Source organism: Caretta caretta, chromosome 7 (assembly GCF_965140235.1).
Source record: "Caretta caretta isolate rCarCar2 chromosome 7, rCarCar1.hap1, whole genome shotgun sequence".
Lineage (NCBI taxonomy): Eukaryota > Metazoa > Chordata > Testudines > Cheloniidae > Caretta > Caretta caretta.
In genome coordinates, this window is record NC_134212.1 from 114,435,643 (window position 1) to 114,456,690 (window position 21,048).

General features: G+C 43.9%; 1 protein-coding gene across 1 annotated transcript in view; it reads right to left on the reverse strand.

Moving 5' to 3' along the window:
• Window positions 1-7,539: 7,539 nt before the first annotated feature.
• Window positions 7,540-21,048, reverse strand: part of ADRB1 (adrenoceptor beta 1) — a 38,290-nt gene continuing 24,781 nt past the window's right edge. Inside the window, exon 2 of the mRNA XM_048858252.2 lies at window positions 7,540-7,782. Within this exon, the coding sequence (XP_048714209.1) occupies window positions 7,648-7,782 (135 nt within the window). The 3' untranslated portion in view covers window positions 7,540-7,647. The remainder of the gene's footprint in view (window positions 7,783-21,048) is intronic.

Genomic DNA, 21,048 nt, shown 5'->3' on the forward strand with positions numbered 1-21,048 from the left:
TGCTTGTTTTCACATGTCACATCTGGGAAATACTTGGCATGAGGAAGGCTTAAGGCCCAGATTCTCAGAAAGGGGAGGCTCCCCAATTCCAATCTTTGCTTTTGTTGCATGTTTCTTTATAAGATGTGAAACTTTGAGTAACATTTTGGTGATGGAACCTATGATATGGATGAGAGTTCAAGTTGTGCAGGAGAATCTAAACATGGTTTTAAATCAAGTGATTTTTGGATGTCTGAGACTCATATGCCCAGAGCACAGATATTTCCAATTACATCTTAATTTAAGGGTGTGGGGGAGTGTGTATTTGGAAGCTCGGACAGTTATATGGTTACAGAAGGCTGTATTTTGTACCTCCCTGCAGCACCTCTGGTATCCTTTTTATTTTCATGTGGCTTATTAATATCACCTAGCTGTTATAGCTCCTATATTTCGGAGAGGCCATGCAATACCCCTTGCAAGAGGTAGCCCACATCCTGGGCCATGCCCAGTTCCTTTTCTCCAGCATGGGAGTGTAAATCTGCCCAAAATGGGTAACTGATGACATGAGTTGAGAACAAAAGTGATGAATGACCCAAGGGACATGGAAAGAAATTACTGAATTGCTGGGAGCCTAGGTAACAAACAAGAGAATTGCTGATCTTTAAGTATAATTTGGATTGCATTGCTATTACTGAACCTGGGGAGGATTACTGGTACCACTGAATGTTTTAAAAAAAAAAATCAATGGTTGTATCTTATTTTAGGCAGGATTGAGTGGGCAAAACGGGAGGAGAAGCAGCACTCTGTCAAAAATGGCATTAGCTGTTTCCAAGTCACTGACAAGCATTCAAAACCACTTTCTTCCAAGGTTAAGGATGAATGTCCTAAGAGATAAAGCTCAAGATGTGGTATTAGTGTCTGCTACGGACCACCAAATCATAGTTCAGAAAGGATGACTGCCTCCTTACACACCTATCTGTAACATGAATGATCACAAGAGGGGACTTCAAATGAAGTGACTTATGGTGGAGGTCTCATGCTGCCAGTACTAAAGACATCCTTGGAATTTGTAAACATAGATGACAACTTCCTAACTCAAGAAGTGTTGTAGACAACATGAGGGAATTCTGTAGTAGACCTTGTTCTAAGACATATAAGAGGAACTGATCACCCAACTAGAAATGAACCATAGCTTTGGTACAAGTGATCATGACTTGGTCATGCAAGCAGACTAGAGTCCAGACCAGTAATTCACACACACACTCTGCTTTAATAGGGCCAATTTCACAAAACTTAATTATGAGCCAAATGAACTAGGAGGAATTTTAAATAAAAAGTGAATGAGAATTCTCAATTATCTAAGAACTTACTAGATGCTCAAAAAAGCCACAATTCCACAAATGTCATACTGGTTAAAAAAAACCACCTGGTTTAGAGGCAAAGTGAATGCAAACAAACAATTTAAAAACAACAAAATGAAAGAGGGGAAGTTGATAGTGAATATAAATCAGAAGTTAGGAATTGTAGAAAATAGGGGAAGTCAAAAGACAGGGAGAAATCTATGGCCAGCAGAACTGAGGAAAAGAGGTGGGTTTTTTTGTTTAACATACATTAGGAACAAAAAATCCTGACAGTGGTATTGGTCCATTACTTTATGGAAATGGTAGACTCATCAATAATACAGAAAAAGCAGATGTATTCAATAACTCTGTTCTGTATTTGGGGGGGGGAAAGTATATAGCTTCATCATATGGTGAAGATAATTCTTTCCATTCCACTAGAATCTCTGAACAGTGTGAGACAAGCTATTAAAATTTATATTTTAAAAAAGTCCAGATAAATTGCATCTAAGTTTAAAAAACTGGCTGAGGAAGTTGCTGGATGCTGTTGATGCTGATTTTCAATAAGTCTTGACACACTGGGGAAGTTCCGAAGAAAGCTAATCTTGTGCCAATATTTCAAAAGGCTAAAACAGGATGACCTGGGTAAGTATAGGGCTGTCAACCTGACAATCGATCCCAGGCAATATAATGGAGTGGTTTATAGGGGGCTTGATTAATAAAGAATCAATATAATTAATGCAAAACATGGGCTTATGGTGACTTCTGCAAGACATTTGACTTGGTACCATATCATATTTGGATTAAAAAACTAGAATATAAAATTAACATAGCACACATTAAAAGGATTAACTGGCTACTTGCTCAAAATGTCTCGAAATGGAAATGGAAAATACTCATTGAGTGGCTGTGTTTCCTGTAGGAATCTGGTTTTGACCTTACACTAAAACATTTTTATCAGTGACCTGGAAGAAAGTAATCACTGAAAGTCTGCAGTGGTCACAAGTTGGAGGAACAGTAAATAATGAAGGAGACAGGTCACTGATTCAGATAATCTAAATCAGTTGGTAAATTAGGAGCAAGCAAACAAAATGGTTAATACCACTAAATGTAAACATACACATCTAGGAACAAAGAACGTAGGCCATACTTACAGGATGAGGGACTATCCTGGGAAGCAGTGGCTGAGAAACATTTGGGGGTGGAAGAGGCTAATCAACTCAACATGAGCTTCTACTATGACACTGCAGCTAAAAGAGCAAATGAGATCCTGGGATGCATAAACAGGGGAATCTTGAGTAGTGGTAGAGATGTTATGTTACTTGTCCAGCACTAGTGGAATGATTGCTGGAAAACTAATGTCCAATTTCTACTGTATATAATAATTCAAGTAGGATGTTGATAACTTGGAGAGGGTTCAGCAAAGAGCCATGAAAATGATTAAAGGATTAGAAAACATGCTTTAGAGAAACTCAAAGAGCTTAATCTGTTTAGTTTAACAAAGAGAAGGTTAAGGAATGACTTTATTACAGTTTATCAGTAGCTACATAGGAACAAACAGTTAATAATGGGCTCTTCACTCTAATGGAGAAAGTAGTAACACCATCCAATGGTTTGAAGTTGAAGCTAGATAAATTCAGATTGGAAATAAGATGTAAATTACTAAATGGTGAGTAATTAATCCCTGGGAGAATTTACTAAGGGTCATGGTGGATTCTCCATCACTGAATTTTTTAAAATTAAGATTGGATGTTTCTCTAAAAGGTATGATCTCAGAATTACGTGGAGGAAGTTCTATGGCCTGTAGTGTACAGGCGGTCAGACTGGATGATCAAAATGGTCCTTCTGGCCTTGGAATCTACGAATCTACAATGGTGATGAGGTGTCATTTCCTGGGGCAACATCTGAAACTGAGTAATTACTCAAACTATACAATAGAAAATATTTTAACGAGAAATTAGACCTAACAATGGTTTTATACCCTAATCTGTTCATAAGCGATCAGAACAAGTCCAAATATGAACCCAGACAACTAGTATCTAGGATTATAAAATTGAATAAAGAAATGGGGATGAGTTGGCATATATTTAACTGCTTGCCTGTCTAGAAAGTTAGTGGTCAGATTAAATGCTCCAGTGCCAATAGTTTCTAATTAACCCTTGTTACGGAAGCAGAGACTGGGCCTGGTAAGTCTGGTTACTGTAAGTAGAACTTGCTATTGCACTGCATAAGCAAAAGATGGCAGTACATCATTGTGATTGGTTTTACTGTTAGTGCAAGTGTATCTGCAGTATACAATTTCAGAATTGTGTACATTCTGTATTGTACTTTAAGCTTTTGGAAGCCAGAGTCAGATTTTTTCCCCCCATCCTATAACTGGCAGTAGATCTGATCTATGGTGAGCTTTTGTACTATTTTGACTATAGTGTTGTAGCCATGTTAGTCCCAGGATACGAGAGAGACCAATGGAAGTTGATCCAATAAAAGGCATTCCCTTCACCCACTCTCTCTTTATTATAATCAGCTCCAACAACTGGGCCTTGCCATTAAAATATCCTTTTTCCTCCAATACAAACTTGGAAATCCAATATTCATTAACATGGGCCAGATCAATTGCTGCTGTCAGATTATTGTAAGAACAGCATCTTAACAGATCAGCTGCTTTTGTAAGTACATGCCATAACTGCTTCCTTTCCGACAGCGAGGTGAATACAGCAGAGCCAATGGAGCAGTAGGAGAGCAAACTGGGTTCCATTTTGCCTCACTTCCCAACCAAAATGGTCAACCTAAGGGCTGGATTCTGCCCATAGATCTACAGGAATTGATTAAATCATAAGATGGGGGCTGGAGTTTTTGACGTATTTTATTGGCTCAGATTTTATTGCTTCTGAAATGATGGCAGATGACAAAGGTCCATTTCTATTCCCAATGGAATTAATGGCAAACTCCGACTGGTTTCAATAGGAACAGGATAAGGATCTGAAGCAGAACATTTTCTTACTGTCAGCTCTATAGACTAGCTCAGTCTAGCTGTGTTCTTTTTGCCACTTACATCCCCTCCACCAGTCCGAACGACACTGCACAAGCCATGTTGCCAAAGTAAGATGTTTCAGGTATTCTGTATGTGGATTCATTTTTCACTAACCTCCTAGAATGTTCTGGACCTTTGTAGAATCTTGTGGAACCTTTGAGACTTTCTGTAAATACGGATTCACAGATCCTAGCATGCAAATTTATCATCTTATATGACAGATATAAATCTTGCTACATATGCAATAAAAAATAAGTTAATTAAAAGTTTAACAAATGGGGGAGGATGCCAAAGATGCTCCTTGCCAGGGGCGCCATTTGGTCTAGGGCTGGCCCTGACAGTAGCAGCGTAACTGAGCAGGGAAGCCAGTTCTCTAATACTAATCCTCGGTCTGCCACTTGCTATGCAATGTTTGGCAAGTAATAGCTCACCCCGTTCTACACATAAGGGAGAGGGGACGGACACATTCCTGCTTTAAAGGGATATTGTAAGGCTGTGTTTGTAAAGAGTTTTAAAGGTGTAAAGCGGTAGATAAGTACTCAGTCTTAAACTGATATTAAACTATTGGTAATAAATATGGAATTTATAAGAATTCCACAGTTACTTTTCCGGCTAGAACCACATTCTAATGGCGCACAGCCCGGGGAGCCTGAAAAGCTCTAGACATTATCTTTTCCTTGTTTTCAGAGGTTTGTAACAGGGGTAGATTGTTTTTACAAAGTAGAACTTGGGGGGGGGGGGGGAGGGGGAGGAGACTTTCATACATAAGTGGGTAACAGTTATACCAGAGCATCTCTGAACAACTTCTCCTCAGCTGATGTGTAAATACTATATACGTCTTTCAGTATGTTTATGAATGTTCTGGTCTGCTGAGTGCTACATAAATTGGGAAGTCTTAATTGAGCAAGGTAGCTTAAACACGCTAATATTCCTATTTAAATCAATGGGGCTACTCACATGCTTCTATGGTGAGGCACATGCTTAAGTACCTTGCTGAATCAGGGTTGTACCTGGAAAACGCGATTAGTTGGGGCCTGAAGGTACATGAATTATTTATGACATTCTGTATTCCTGGGACTTCTTTAAAGCAAGGGAAAAAATCATTACAAGATCAGAATTTCCTTACTTTAGTTAGTTCTAAACTAAATTTCATTCTTAATTTAGACTATTGACAAGAGGTTAGACAGGCACAGTGGTTGGAGCAGATAGTTCAGGGGACTGATAATGGAATATAGAGCCTTTCCCCTCCAGCTCACTTTTGATTTTAACCGTGGCCAGGTTATCTGAAGTTGTTCCCTTCAGACAGCTGTTCACTGGCTTGTATTAAGCTGTTGGTCTCATCTCATTCTATTGATTACAATTGATGACAAAAAATACCTATCAAAACTGGCAATAAAATTACCCCAGTAGATGGTTTTTGGAAGGGGTTTAAAGGATTGAATCAGTATGAAGGGTAGCAATATTCAGACCTGACCTATTAGAGAAAGTAATTAAAAAGAAAGTGACTGTTTTCTTGTAAGAATCTGTAGGACAAGCCAGGAGAAATTTCTCTCCACTCTGCTGTGCAGAGTGGAACTGGAGTGGTTTTGTATCAAAATGAGCCCAAATTCAAGCAGCCATTTCAAAGGTGAGACATGTAGTCAGATACATACTTCAGTCAATCTGGGTCTAATTGGCAGTGGGGCAGAGTACTTAGGAATTTGGTGACAATGATAGTTGCAAGCCCTCTTGTTTTCCTCTAGCCCCCATTATCACAGCACCTTTCTAATCTGGGTCACAGCCCCAGTGTGTGTTTCCACTGCCATGAAGTCAAAACAGAAGTTTTGCATATGTAAGGACTGAAGGCATGGGTGGCAGGTATCAAAGGTCATGGCAGGCTAAGCCTCCCCTGACCCAGGCTGTGGCCCCTCCCTCCCTCTCCCCGGAAGCCAGTGGGGGGCTCAGGTCAAGCCAGCAGCCTGAAGCTTGGGCCAGCTGGCAGCCAGGATGGCACTGGGGGGGCTAGCTTGGCTAGGGCAGGCAGGCCGGGGCTCCTTTGGCCATGGGGGGGCATGGGCAGAATGGGTGGGGCCAGTGGCCTACCCTCCCCAACGGAAGGGTTCACCTGCTGCCCATGACTAGAGGATCCAGGCCCTGGTGCGGGGGGGGGGGGGGGGGAGGGAAAACCAGCAGGAATAGACAACTAGAGAGGACTTGGAGAAACCATACACGTAGGGAGTTGTTTCAGAATGGTAGCCATGTGTCAAACATACAGCTGAAGGTAGCATAAAATCCCTCCTTTACCTGTAAGGGATTAAGAAGCTCAAATAACCTGTTTGGCACCTGACCAAAAGGACAAATAAGAGAAGATACTTTCCAACCTGTGGGGGAACGTTTTGTTCTGGGCTGTCTTGTTGTTCTCTGGGACAAAGGGCAGGAAAAATACATCTCTTAAAGCCATATCCGAAATAAGCATCTAAGATTACAAATTGTAAGTAATAGCAAGGAAATGCATTAGGTTATCTTTTGTTTTAGCTTGTGACTTTTCCCTGGGCTAAGAGGGAGCTTTATTCCTTTTTTTGTAACTTTAAAGTTTTGCCTAGAGGGGAATCCTCTGTGTTTTAAATCTTATTACCCTGTAAAATTACCTTCCATCCCAATTTTACAGAGGAGCTGCTTGTACTTTCTTTATTAGAAAGTTCTGTTTTTAAGAACCTGAGTGGTTTTTAGTGTTCTACAAACCCAAAGGTCTGGTCTGTGCTCACCCTGTTTACCTATTTGGTTGGTATATTATTCTCAAGCCTCCCCAGGAAAGGGGGTGAAGGGGCTTGGGGGGATATTTTGGGGAAAACAGGAACTCCAAGTGGTCCTTTTCCTGAATCTTTGTGTAATTCACTTGGTGGTGGCAGCGATACTGTCCAAGGACAAGGAAGAATTTGTGCCTTGGGGAAGTTAACCTAAGCTGGTAGAAATAAGGTTAGGGGGTCTTTCATGTGGTCCCCACATCTGTACCCTAGAGTTCAGAGGGGGGAGGGAGCCCTGACACTGTGTTAGTCTGTATTAGCAAAAACAACAAGGAGTCCTTGTGGCACCTTAGAGACTAAAATTTATTCGGGCATAAGCTTTCATGGGCTATAACCCACTTCATCAGATGCATGGAGTGAAAAATACAGTAAGCAGTATATATATTACAGCACATTAAAAGATGGGAGTTGCCTTACCAAGTGGGAGGTCAGTGCTAATGAGGCTAATTCAATTAAGGTGGAAGTGGCCTATTCTCAACAGTTGGACAAGAAGGAGTGAATATCAGAGGGAAGATTACTTTTTGTAGTGGCCCATCCACTCCCTGTCTTCATTCAGGCCTAGTTGTGTGGAAATGCTCTGCAATTCTGAAGCCTTGGTCCGAAGTATGCAGAAGGAACAGCCACATGCACACCTGTAGCACACAAGGCTCTTAAATAAGCAAGCATGGATAAAAATAGGTTAGCTGAATTGGTTTTTGACAAACGGAGATAGACCTTCCAACCACTTCCTGGAAAAATCGTAACGTTCACCTTAAACCAGGGGTCTCAAACTCAATTTACTTTAGGGTCGGTGCCAGTCCACAAATCCTCCCAGCGGGCCAATAATGTCACTCCTGCTGCTCAGAACCTGCCCACCAAAACTCCCCCTCCCCACCTGCCTAAGGCTCTGGAAGTTCGGGTGGGGAAGGAGGTGCAGGCTCTGGGAGGGGGTCAGGCACTGCTGCCCCTGCAGCTTCCCATTGGCCACAGGGGCGCTCGGGGCAGGGGCGGCATGTGGAGGCACAGCCTTGCCCCACCCTGGGACCACAGGGAGGGGCTGGCAGACACATGGAGTGAGCAGGCAGAAGCCACTCAACTCCACTGTGCTGCCGGTGGTGGGCAGGGCCCCAAGCAATTGTAAATCATGTGCGGGGGGGAGGCACACCCAGGGGCGGCAGGCGGGGCTAAGGAAGACACCCAGCCCCAAAATTGCTGGAGCCCTGTGGGCCACATTGAGGAAGTTCTTGGGCCACAGATGGTCCGCGGGCCGTGAGTTTAAGACCCCTGCCTTAAACTGAGTTTTCCTTGTTTCTTCTGGGAAAACTGAAGCTTGCAGGACCAAGGGGTGATGAACTGGTAAATAAGCCAGTAAGCAAAACTACCAGATTACATTTTTATGAGAGGATGTTAAAACCATTTCCTTCTCTCAGGTTCTCACTTTTGTTTTCCAAGCCTGCTCTCTCACTGAAGCACCATTCAGTTGTGACTTTAGCACAGCTTTTGACACGGTCTCCCACAGTAGTCTCGCCAGCAAGTTAAAGAAGTATGGGCTGGATGAATGGACTATAAAGTGGATAGAAAGCTGGCTAGATTGTCGGGCTCATCAATGGCTCCATGTCTAGTTGGCAGCCGGTATCAAGTGAAGTGCCCCAAGTGTTGGTCCTTGGGCTGGTTTTGTTCAATATCTTCATAAAATGATCTGGAGGATGGTGTGGATTGCACCCTCAGCAAGTTTGCAGATGATGCTAAACTGGGAGGAGTGGTAGATACGCTGGAGGGTAGGGATAGGATACAGAGGGACCTAGACAAATTAGAGGATTGGGCCAAAAGAAATCTGATGAGGTTCAACAAGGACAAGTGCAGAGTCCTGCACTTAGGACGGAAGAATCCCATGCACCGCTACAGACTAGGGACCAAATGGCTAGGCAGCAGTTCTGCAGAAAAGGACCTAGGGGTTACGGTGGACGAGAAGCTGGATATGAGTCAACACAGTGTGCCATTGTTGCCAAGAAGGCCAATGGCATTTTGGGCTGTATAAGTAGGGGCATTGCCAGCAGATCAAGGGATGTGATCGCTCCCCTCTATTCGACATTGGTGAGGCCTCATCTGGAGTACTGTGTCCAGTTTTGGGCCCCACACTACAAGAAGGATGTGGAAAAATTGGAGAGTCCAGCGGAGGGCAACAAATGATTAGGGGACTGGAACACATGACTTATGAGGAGAGGCTGAGGGAACTGGGATTGTTTAGTCTGCGGAAGAGAAGAATGAAGTGGGGGGGATTTGATAGCTGCTTTCAACTATCTGAAAGGGGGTTCCAAAGAGGATGGATCTAGACTGTTCTCAGTGCTGCAGATGACAGAACAAGGAGTAATAGTTTCAAGTTGCAGTGGGGGAGGTTTAGTTTGGATATTAGGAAAAACTTTTTCACTAGGAGGGTGGTGAAACACTGGAATGCGTTACCTAGGGAGGTGGTGGAATCTCCTTCTTTAGAAGTTTTTAAGGTCAGGCTTGACAAAGCCCTGGCTGGGATGATTTAGTTGGAGATTGGTCCTGCTTTGTGCAGGGGGTTGGACTAGATGACCTCCTGAGGTGTCTTCCAACCCTGATATTCTATGCTTCTAAGATGGATTATGTCTAGTTTCTTTGCTTGAAAAAAAATAAATAAGAACTCCCGTATGGAGGGTACTGCTCATTTGCTGATACCATTATTATGGTGGAGGTTACCTGGCTCTCAGCAAGCATCTCTCATCTCCGGGCAATCACAAATCTCATTGAAGCAGATGGGTGAGCTAGCTGCTTTCCATTCAGGTAAAACCAGGGAACAATGACATGCTCCTTTGTTTGATGAGAGCTGAAACAGTGGAAGCCACCACCCAAGGACTAGACTATACGCAAGGCTTGGGCAGTAGCTGAGCCATGCAGGTAGAGGGGTTTTCCTGGGAACAGATAAACACAGGAGCTGAGGGATTAGTTGGTGGAGTTGCATGTCTGTGTTAGAAGCAAGGAGTAAGCTAGCAAACAGTGAGAAAACTACTGGTAGTATGTCCTTGAGAGGTAGCTCAGAAAGTGTTTTGGGCAAATTGTTGGTTGGAAGGACAGGATCTGAATGTAAGCAAGGAACCTGCCTCCTATTTGATCCTACTGTGTTCTAGGAAATAGGACTTGGCACATTCTTTGCAAATGAACAGGACTGCACCAATCCTTTTTTGTTCTTTCAAAAATTTACAAAATGGCCATTGACTTAATATAGCTTTGAAACTTTTCTATGCAGAACAAAAATGCTGCTTTTAACAATCTTACTTTAAATGAAACAAGCAGAGAAAGAGTTTCCTTAGTTTGTCAAATCTCTTTTTAAACTTTCCCTTTAATTTTTTAGTACTGTAGTTCATGTTCAACACCATACTGTATTTGCTTTTTCCTTTTTTTGGTCTCCACTGCGGTCTGTTTGCATACTGCTGGTTCTAAATGAGGTGCGTGGTTGACTGATCAGTTTATAACTCTGCAGTTCTACTGCATCAGATCTGACAAGATGAACTAATTTTGAGATAGGTAGTAGAGGTGAGATACATGAACTCAAATGACAACGCTCAGAGCCCTCACCAATTCTACCAGGAGCTGTAAACACATCCAAATGAAGATCATGAGTGGAGCAGACAGAATTTCCTGAATAGCAGAGAAAGCATGATAAATAAAAAAGGGGGAAAATATACACCAAACTTTTGGGAAAAGGCAAGTGCACAAATACAAAACAGAGGAGACAAACAAAACATGGATATTGTGGAGAAAGTCATAATGGAACCACATATGTAATAATTGTGGGGTCATATGTAATAATGGTGGCAAGGAAAAAAAGATATGTCTAAACTTCCAGACAATAAAAGCGGAGAGGCAGGGAAAAATCTAAAATTCAATAAAACCCAAATGAAGTGGTTATTGCTCTCCAGTCCAAGGCAAATTTCAGCAAAGCATTTAAGCACGTTTAGTCCCATGGATGTCAGTGGGACACCTCACACGCTGAGTGCTTTGCTGAATTGTCTCATCCTACATGTCATTTTTGTTTTACTGCAGTACTGTGGGCAGGCTTGGGGGGTGGGGAGACGGCACAAAGGCCTCAGAGACCTGTTTCATGGAATCATCGAAGATTAGGGTTGGCAGAGACCTCAGGAGGTCATCTAGTCCAACCCCCCCACTCAAAGCAGGACCAACCCCAATTAAATCATCCCAGCCAGGGCTTTGTCAAGCTGGGCCTTAAAAGCCTCTACTAATGGAGATTCCACCACCTCCCTACGTAACCCATTCCAGGGCTTCACCACCCTCCTAGTGAAATAGTGTTTCCTGATATCCAACCTAGACCTCCCGCACTGCAACTTGAGACCATTGCTTCTTGTTCTGTCATATGCCACCAAAGAAAAAAGCCTTGCTCCATCCTCTTTGGAACCTTTCCGGTGCTAATCCCTGATTACTAGACCTGCTCTCTTGCCTTTTGTTGCAGAGAGGAGCCCCTTGCTGTCCTGTTCTGCTGGTCATGAAATATTTTCTATCCAACTGCTGTCTTTTTGGCAGCCTCTTGTTTTCTTCTTTGTCATGAGGGTGGTGATAGAAGGGACTCTTCCCAAGTATTACTTTTACTGTGCTCTTTGCAAAGGGGTGGCGATTAGGAATATTATTCATAATTTAGCAGGAGGAAGTGACTCCCAGAGGTTGAGGTGGGGAGGATGATGATCTCATTCTTTCCACAGACCCAAGCCTAGGCAGTCACACCTACTTTCCTCATTTTCAAAGCTCCTAGTAGGCCAGAGTGACCATGTCATCCTGAACTGACCAACAGACAGGAATTTGCATTTGTTAAATTAAACATGTTGTTTAAGGGGCACTGGTGGCAAAAGAACCCCCAGGTTCCATCCCCCACTTCTTCCCATTGCACATGAGCAAAACTGATGCCATGAGAATGTCAGAATTATATCCTTCACAATGTTTATGTTGGCCTCTGAGATCATAGACGACAATGTCATGTTCTAGTTGTCATGGGGAGGCACCTTTGTTTTTGCTGTTGAACAGCAGCAGAGTTCTAGGAATTACCGCTATTAAAGCTGTATCCTGCCTTTAGCAATGGCCTATCTCTAATGCATTCTCCAGAGGAAGTAAAAAAAGTCTCACGTGATGCACCTGTAAGGTAGAGGAGTCGAGGAGCAAGTGTACTACAGGGGCCAGGAAAGAATTTTTGACCCAAGAGATTTTATTGTCCATGCTCAGATAAGGGTTAAGCCATAAACCAGTTCTGGACCAGTCCCCAAACTTTTTAGAAGTCCAGCTCCAGCTACAATCCTGATTCTGAGCTAGGGGACTCACGCCTATCTATCTCAGAACTTGATGCACATATCCCCGCAACCAAGACCCAACAGTGAGTCAGTGGGGAGTTTTGCCATTGACTTCTGTTGGCCAAGCTTCCACCCCCAATGTTTTTTAAATATCACAGGGACCCTCATTCCCAGTACCAATGTGCTTCCATAAACCCTATGGATCAACTCCAGAATTCATTTTAGACACAAAGCTGGCTACAAGTTGTTCGTACCCTTGTAGTAAGAGTCCTATAGATTTTAATAGCAATGGAACGGAGCAGCCTATAGGCATTTAAAGAATTGTATAAAAGTTACTAAAGCCCCAAAGGGTTTAGAGAATTCTCTTCTTGTTGGGGCTCTGTAAGAATTTACAAATCTTCCCAAAGAGGCTAGAGAAAAAGACATTTCCTATTAGATTCCATAGAGCTTTTCTGTAATTGTTGCATCATAGTTCCTAGGTCTCAGGACCTTAAGAGGACAATAACCCCTATTTTAATAGTTATTGCTCTACAAACGTACAGGTCACTTGTTCCTATGTGTTTTGCTGGGAAAAGGAGAACTAGGAGGTGGAAGATCATTGTGATTTAGCACAGCCTACAAAGCCTTTATACACAAGCTTATTGTAATTTAAGTCCTCAGGACCCCAAAATGCATTACAAGGATAGGCATTTTGTGCAGAAGATAATATTGGATTGTACAGTGCTTCTAAAGAGGTGGTATTTGTACAAGCATAGGAAATCTTTTAAAGAGGACCATGCATTAGTGAGTAGTTTCCAGCTAGCAAAAGCCATAGTGTTGTTGTGAGCCTGAGGAAGGACAGAAGTTGCTACATGCAGTCAGGAAGTTAACTGAGAAGAAAGAGCTTCAGAGGGGTAGCCGTGTTAGTTCGGATCTGTAAAAGCGCAAAGAGTCCGGTGACACCTTATAGACTAACAGACTTATTGGAGCATGAGCTTTCGTGGCTGAATACCCACTTTGTCGGATGCTTAGCCGCTTCCTGAGAAGACCGACCATTTGTAGCACTCTGCAGGCCCCGATTCTGATTTATGCCAAAGTTTCACACAGGTGAAACTTCAGTTACTTTAAATGCATTATATTTGAGTTGGTGAGAGAGGAGAAGCAGGCCTTTTATCTTTTTCAGCACTAGTACTTAGAGATGGATGCTAACTCTGTTGGTCTTCCCATCCCTGTAGACCTCTTCCCCAAACTTTGGGAGTTAAGAAGGAATTTAAGTCCAAATCAACCCCTGGTTGGGGTTTTGCCAAACCCTGTCTCTTCAGAGCTTGGGTTTTTACAAAACTCAAACTCATTTTAACAAAATTCCAAAGATACGTTGTTCCCTTGGGATCAAGGGACAAACCTAGCAGACACACAGACCCAGGAAACAAGCCTGGCTGGGTTGCCAGAGCAAAATTCTCACAAGCAGCAACTGCACCCTGGCTGTCAATCATCCTGTCAGATAGGGCTGGGTTTCTTACTTTAATTCCTTTCAGTACTGATCACAATAGAGATAATTCAATTATTCAAGGAATTTGCAGTGGGACAGATTTAATATTAAATGAATACTAATTCAGAAAAACAGGAGTCCGGTGGCACCTTAAAGACTAACAGATTTATTTGGGCATAAGCTTCCATGGGTAAAAAACCATTTCTTCAGATACAACTGAAGTGCATCTGAAGAAGTGTTTTTTTACCCACGAAAGCTTATGCCCAAATAAATCTGTTAGTCTTTAAGGTGCCACCGGACTCCTCGTTCTTTTGTGGATACAGACTAACACGGCTACCCCTCTGATACTTGACACTAATTCAGAGTATCTCATGGATAGTCTAGGTTGCTCTGATCAATTCTCCAGTCAATGGTAATCAATAGGCCACATTTCCAAAGAGGTGATGGAGATTTCATGTATTTGATATACAAAACCTAAGCACAGTATATGCCAAGGATCATGCCACCCTATAGGATGTTTCTATTAGCTTCTACAGTCTGTGTAATAAAACAAGTCATTACTGTTCATATCAATCCACTGGGAAATCCCACATCATTGGAGGAACTTTACAGAAAGACTACTAGAAAAACAGGGCCAACCCAGAACAGGGATCAATTAATCAATGTATTTGTATGTTGAATTTCACCCAGTATTCACTCTATAGCTTCTCAGTCCCAAAACTGGCCTCAGTGAACTCAGAGGGAGCTAGCTGTTACTCTGCCAATTAGTGGGGGCAGGATTGCCCCATTGTGACCTGCAGGTATGAGAGCAGGGTCCAGTGTTGTGACTTTTTACATCCCTATTAAATCTAAAGTTACTTTGCATAAGTAAAACTCCAGGATCAAGCCTTGAAGTGCTGCCTCTCGTGAATGAGGAAAAGAAAGCAAGATCTATCATCTATGCACTGTGTTCTAGTCTAGTCTGTACACAGGAAAAGGTTACTCTGACATACAACCACAAGGCACAATTCATTCATGCATCATAGTCCCATGGAGGTAAAGCTCTGTGCCTACAGGATGTATTCCTATGGCTAACTGTAAAGTTATAGCTACTGCACTGGCAGCATGTTTGCAGGGAGTCTGAGCCACTTTGGTCACATGATTACAAAGTTGCTGGGTCAAATATGTATTTGATATTTCACATTTCGGATTCCTTGATTACTTGCTTTAAATGAGTCATTAAGCAAATCTCAGACTGTTTAAAAATAGTTACTTGCCTCATAAGGCATTAGTGTCGTACTGTCGACTGCAAAACATTCTGCACTTCCAAAAAAGAGTGAAAAATTAGAGTGCGCTTTCACACATCATTACTTCTCATGGTTAGAGCTGGAGAGCTCATTCCAAACCTATCATGTCAATACAGCACAGTTTGGAAGCCCAACAAGCAGCATCTTATTCTTGTTATTTCTTAGCACAGCAGGTTCTCAAAGCATTGTCCTATGCACAATAGCAACTGCAGTGGCCGTTCAGTCTGTTTCCTAAAATAAAAACCACATTTATGTATTTGATTTCTGGAGTACCACACTGGCTTAGCCATAGCAGCCTTAGGCATCCGGACGTCAGTTAAGAAGGTCACATGCAAACGTTTAAAGAGCCCGTGTAATCCAGTTAACCAGACCACAATCCACAGTCAATCCGTATCAGCAGGGCTAGACAGCAATAACTCCCCCAGCATCCCTGATAGACTCCCTTCTTCCACCTGCTCTCAGGGAATGAGAGGACTTGTGAGGTTAGCAGAGATGCCATGCAAGACTGCTTGACTTCTACAGCAATATGCGTTAGGTCAGTAGTAGTCATCTAGCGTTATAGGAAGGCAGGGTAGTCTTGGTGGTTCCCTGGGCCAACACTTAAAGTCATTTTAGACACTCCATCCATGTTTAAGTGCAGGCTTCACAGCACTGAACAATTTAAAGAACTACATTCTGGAACTGATGCTTTGAATTCACGCTGCTATTAACATTCTCCATGAAGGATTACCGACACTGTAGGTACAAAACTCCTCTGCTAACATTCCTGTGAGGGGAGGGACTGCATCCTCACCTCAGTCAACTCTATTACAATTGACTGAAGTGGAGTCTGATTCTATGCCCAAGTGACATCTGTAGGTCCTGATGGGACCTTGCATTGCTCAGCAAGTGCCTAGCACCACACAGAGCGAAAACCTGGCCCTGTTGACTTTTGGGCCATGATTTCATTTTAACGAGCATCACCGCTGTTAAAGATCCATCAACATATCAGTCATAAAGCCCCGTCTCTTGGGATTGATAATAATTCAGATGAATATTTGCTGTGGATCGAATCATGGCAATACAAGGGATGTGCCCAGAAAGGATTCATTGTTACAGTAAAGAGTAACCAATGGTTCTTCTATTTTTCGTAAAAGGAGTGCAAAAGAGTGTCCAAGTTTACAAGCTTTAAATGCCTGCTTGAATGCCAGACAAAGAAATAGTTTTGTATGGGAAGTGACTCTTCAGGCCAAACTTAATATGATTCTCCCCATCACCACCACCGTTCAAAATTGATCTTCTAAAAATATTTAACTTTAAAGTATGGCTTTTGTTCATGAAGGATACATTTTCCGTAATATCTGCACTATTCAGAAAGATGTTTTGTTTGTTCATCTGGGATGGAGGAGGCCCAGACTACAGCAGCACCACAGGAGAACTGGCTGCTGGCAGCTTTGGGCAGTAGACCGTGCACCACCCCCCACCACTGCAGTCGTGAGCTATACTAGCAACAGGAGGGGAGGAGCAGACCCGACCCCTCCCCGCCTCCAATAGCTGAGAAGCAGCAGCCAGTTATCCCCAAGACCAGGAAGCTCATGGCCATTGCACCCAGAGGCAGTGGTGGCCACATAGGGGGCTTGTGGTCAAGATGGATGGATGCATCCATCCGCCAACCTGACATGATGTCCCAGCAGGTGTGCTTCCTGTTTGCAGCTTGCATCCAAGGGTTTATGGAAAGGTTGCTGAGGCTCATCTGTCTGACCACTACCCCATGCTGCTCAGGGCACTAATGATACCATGTGGGCACTGAGGATACCACCAGGTATGACCCTGAGCAAAATCAGCAGAGACTACAGAGCCCTGGGAGCAGGGTTGTGTATGCAGCTATCCTCCCAGTTGAGGTTAAAGACCCAGGACAGGAACACGTGCATCCTGGAGACAAATTCATGGCTGGCACAGATGGTTTCGATAGGAGGGCTTCGGCTTCCTTAACCATGGGATGCTGTTCCAGGAAAGAGGACTACTGGCTAGAGGTGGGACCTGAGAGTCCTTCCTTGAATGGGAGATGGAGATCTAGGCAGGAGAATGCTTGTGTGTTGCAGGTGGCTAGGCACAATAACCTTCTCTAGAGACTTGCAGCAGCCTGGAATAAATAACCCTATGCTAAGATACGTTATTTCTACAGCACTCAAGTGTGCTTAGTACTTTGCAGAACAAGTGAAAAAAGAAAGGTTTGTACCCTAGGGAACTCACAATGATACATGAGGAGATGCTCCTGGGCAAATCAATAGCAACTGGGTTTGAACCACAGGACCTCTGGATCTAAAATGTGGAGCCTCTACTGACTAACCTAGAGAACCCACCTCCCTTAACTCACAGGCTGTAGACTCATAAGCCTCTCTGGGTAGGTCTACACAACCAGCAGCAGCAAGCTTAGGTCGACAGACTCGGACTCAGGCTACTGCACTTAAAATAGCTATGTAGACAGCAGTTATGTTGGGACTGAGCCTAGAGATTGGGCTCTGAAGCACACACCCCTCGCTAAACTTCAGAGCCTAAGCCACATCTACCCAGCTATTTTTACCGCTGTCCAGTGAGCCCAAGTCTGCCACCCCAGGCTCAGAGGATCGCTGCTGTGTTGACATACCCTCGGAGATGTCCTAGCCACTAGCGTGAGACAAGGCACACCACTGCATTAACAAGTCTGGTTCTGTTCAATATCTTCATCAATGATTTAGATAATGGCATAGAGAGTACACTTATAAGGCTTGCGGATGACACCAACCTGGGAGGGGTTGCAAGTGTTTTGGAGGATAGGGTTAAAATTCAAAATGATCTGGACAAACTGGAGAAATGGTCTGAAGTAAACAGGATGAAATTCAATAAGGACAAATGCAAAGTACTCCACTTAGGAAGGAACAATCAGTGGCACACATACAAAATGGGAAATGACTGCCTAGGAAGGAGTACTGCAGAAAGGGATCTGAGGGTCACAGTGGATCACAAGCTAAATATGAGTCAGTGTAACGCTGTTGCAAAAAAGCCAAAAAATAAAAACCAAAAACATTCTGGGATGTCTTAGCAGAAGCGTTGTAAGCAAGACACAAGAAGTAATTCTTTAGCTCTACTCCACGCTGATTAGGCCTCCTACTGGAGTATTGTGTCTAATTCTGGGCACCACATTTCAGGAAAGATGTGGACAAATTGGAGAAAATCCAGAGAAGAGCAACAAAAATTATTAAAGGTCTAGAAACCATGAACTAAGAGGCAAGATTGGAAAAAACAACTGGGTGTGTTTAGTCTGGAGAAAAGACGACAGAGGGGACATGATAACAGTTTTCAAGTACATAAAAGATTGTTACAAGGAGGGAGAAAAACTGTTGTTCTTAACCTCTGAGGTTAGGACAAGAAGCAATGGGCTTAAATTGCAGCCAAGGTGGTTTATGTTGAACATTAGGAAAAACTTCCTTACTGTCAGGGTGGTTAAGCACTGGAATAAATTGCCTACGGAGATTCCACAATCTCCATAATTGGAGATTAAGAGCAGGTTAGACAAACACTTGTCAGGGATGGTCTAGATAATACTTAGTCCTACCATGAGTGCAGGGGACCTCTTGAGGTCCCTTCCAGTCCTACGATTCTATGTTAGAAGGACTTGGCTTTGCAAACGCTGCCAACAAAAATAGGCCTTAAGGGTCTGATCCATCTCTGACTGAAATCAATAGCTAAACTCCCATTGATTTAAAATAAAAAAAAAAATCAAGCTTCATGCACAGTGCTAGCAGGACTGGGCTTTAGCAAAGGACTTTAGTGATGGCAAATGATGCGACTATAACAAGGGGTGAAAGAAGATGATTTGCAATAATTGGCTCCTGCTGTTAAGTTCAGACATGTGAACACCCTGAGGGTAACTAACTGTAGCTTCTTACAAATGAGAACTCATTTTTGTAGGCAAGATCATAGATGTGAATTTTTAGGAGGCTCAAAGCCACCCCAGTTCAGCAAGACACCTGGACACATGCTTAATTCAGTTGCCTGGTTTCAGAAAAGCATCCTTAATCACCACGTGCTTTCCTAAATTGGGACCACCAGGAGGTAAACATGTGGTTTGGTGATCAGGGAAGGGCTTAAGTGCTTTGCTGAACCAGGTCCCAAGTGAGTAGCATTATCTAAACAGGAGTAGGCTCATAAAGTTGTTCTAATGTGGGCTTCCACTGACATGACAAGCGCACAATAGGTCTATTGTCTGCTAATAGCTAATTGTGTACATTTAGGTACAACAGTTCTTAGCTGAAATATGACAAGCTTAACAATTTTGAAGTTTGTTACATAATAACTGGAAGCATCAGAGATAGTATCAGGCTTGCTGGCAGAGATCTAGACAATGAGCCACTCCTGTAGGCAGCGGTCTTCTTGTAGACTAGGGTTGCCAACTTTAATTGCACAAAACAATACATTAGCCCTGTGCCTTCCCTGAGGCCCTGCCCCTGCTCCGCCCCTTCCTGAGGCCCTGTCCCCGCTCACTACATTCCCCCTCCCTCGCTGGTTCGCTCTCCCCACCCTCACCTCACTTTCACTGGGCTGGGGTGCAGGAGGGGGTGAGGGCTCTAGCTGCTGGTGTGGGAGGGGGCTCCACGCTGGGGCAGGGAGTTGGGGTGCAGGAGGGCTCCGGCTGGGTGTGAGGGATTCATAATGTGGGAGTGGGCTGCAGGTTGAGGCAGGGGGTTGAGTTGTGGTAGGGGGTACAGGCTCAGGGGTGGGGCCAGGGATAAGGGGTTTGCGGTGCAGAAGGGGACTCCAGGCTGGGGGATAGGGCCAAGGGATTCAGAGTGTGGGAGGGGGTTGTGAGTTGAGTCAGGGAGTTGGAGTGCAGGCGGGGTACAGGCTCTGGGTGGGCTCAGGGCTGGGGCAGAGGGTTGGGACTGGACTGACCTTGAGCGGCTCCCAGTCAGTGGCGCAGTGGGCCTAAGGCAGGCTCTCTGCCTCTGCCCCGGAAGCGGCCAGCAGGTCCAGCTCCTATGCAGGGGAGCCAGGAGGCTCTACGTGCTGCTCTTGCCCACAGGCACTGCCCCCTAACTCCCACTGGGCACAGTTCCCAGCCAATGGGAGTGCAGAGCCGGTGCTTGGGCAGGGCAGGGCAGGTCATGGAGCCCCATGGACCCCCTGCCTGGGAGCAGGATCTACTGGCCGTTTCCGGGGTGCAGCATGGAGCCAGGACAGGCAGGGAGCCTGCCTTAGTCCTGCAGCACCACCAACCAGACTTTTAACGGCCTGCTCGGCAGTGCTGACTGGAGCTGCCAGGGTCCCTTTATAACCGGGTGTTCTGTTCGAGAACCAGGACACCTGGCAACCCTATGGTAGGCCAGTGCCAGCACGCTAGTCTTGTTTTTCTTAATCTCTCTCTAAGAAAGCCACTAGGATGGTTATAGTCAAAGTCAGTATTGCATTACTTCGTTGACATGACTAAGTACTATTAAATGGAACTATGTGGATAGCACTGGTTTGGAACTTAAGCAAATGTTTACAAAACAGTGCATCAGTACTTTAAGAATGAACATAGATATTTACATCACAGACTCTGGTGTGTGCTCCAGAGTCTCCAGTCTGTTGTGTCAACTCTCATACGCCTGCAGGAGGTATTTGGGAAGAAAAAAATATCACCATTATACTAAGTCAAAGCAAGTCCGCTGAATTCGTTTAATCGGCCTCCATTTCAATGTTCTAACTAGAACCACCTAGAATGTGGCTAGCCGGGCTATAAGATATTATGGAATTGAGGAAACGATTATTACTCACTGCAAGAGTTGTTTTCCTGAGCGAGTTTAGTGTGTTGGTGAAAGTTATCAGCAAAGTGAGCTTAGAACATGAAGGCCTCCATGCACAGA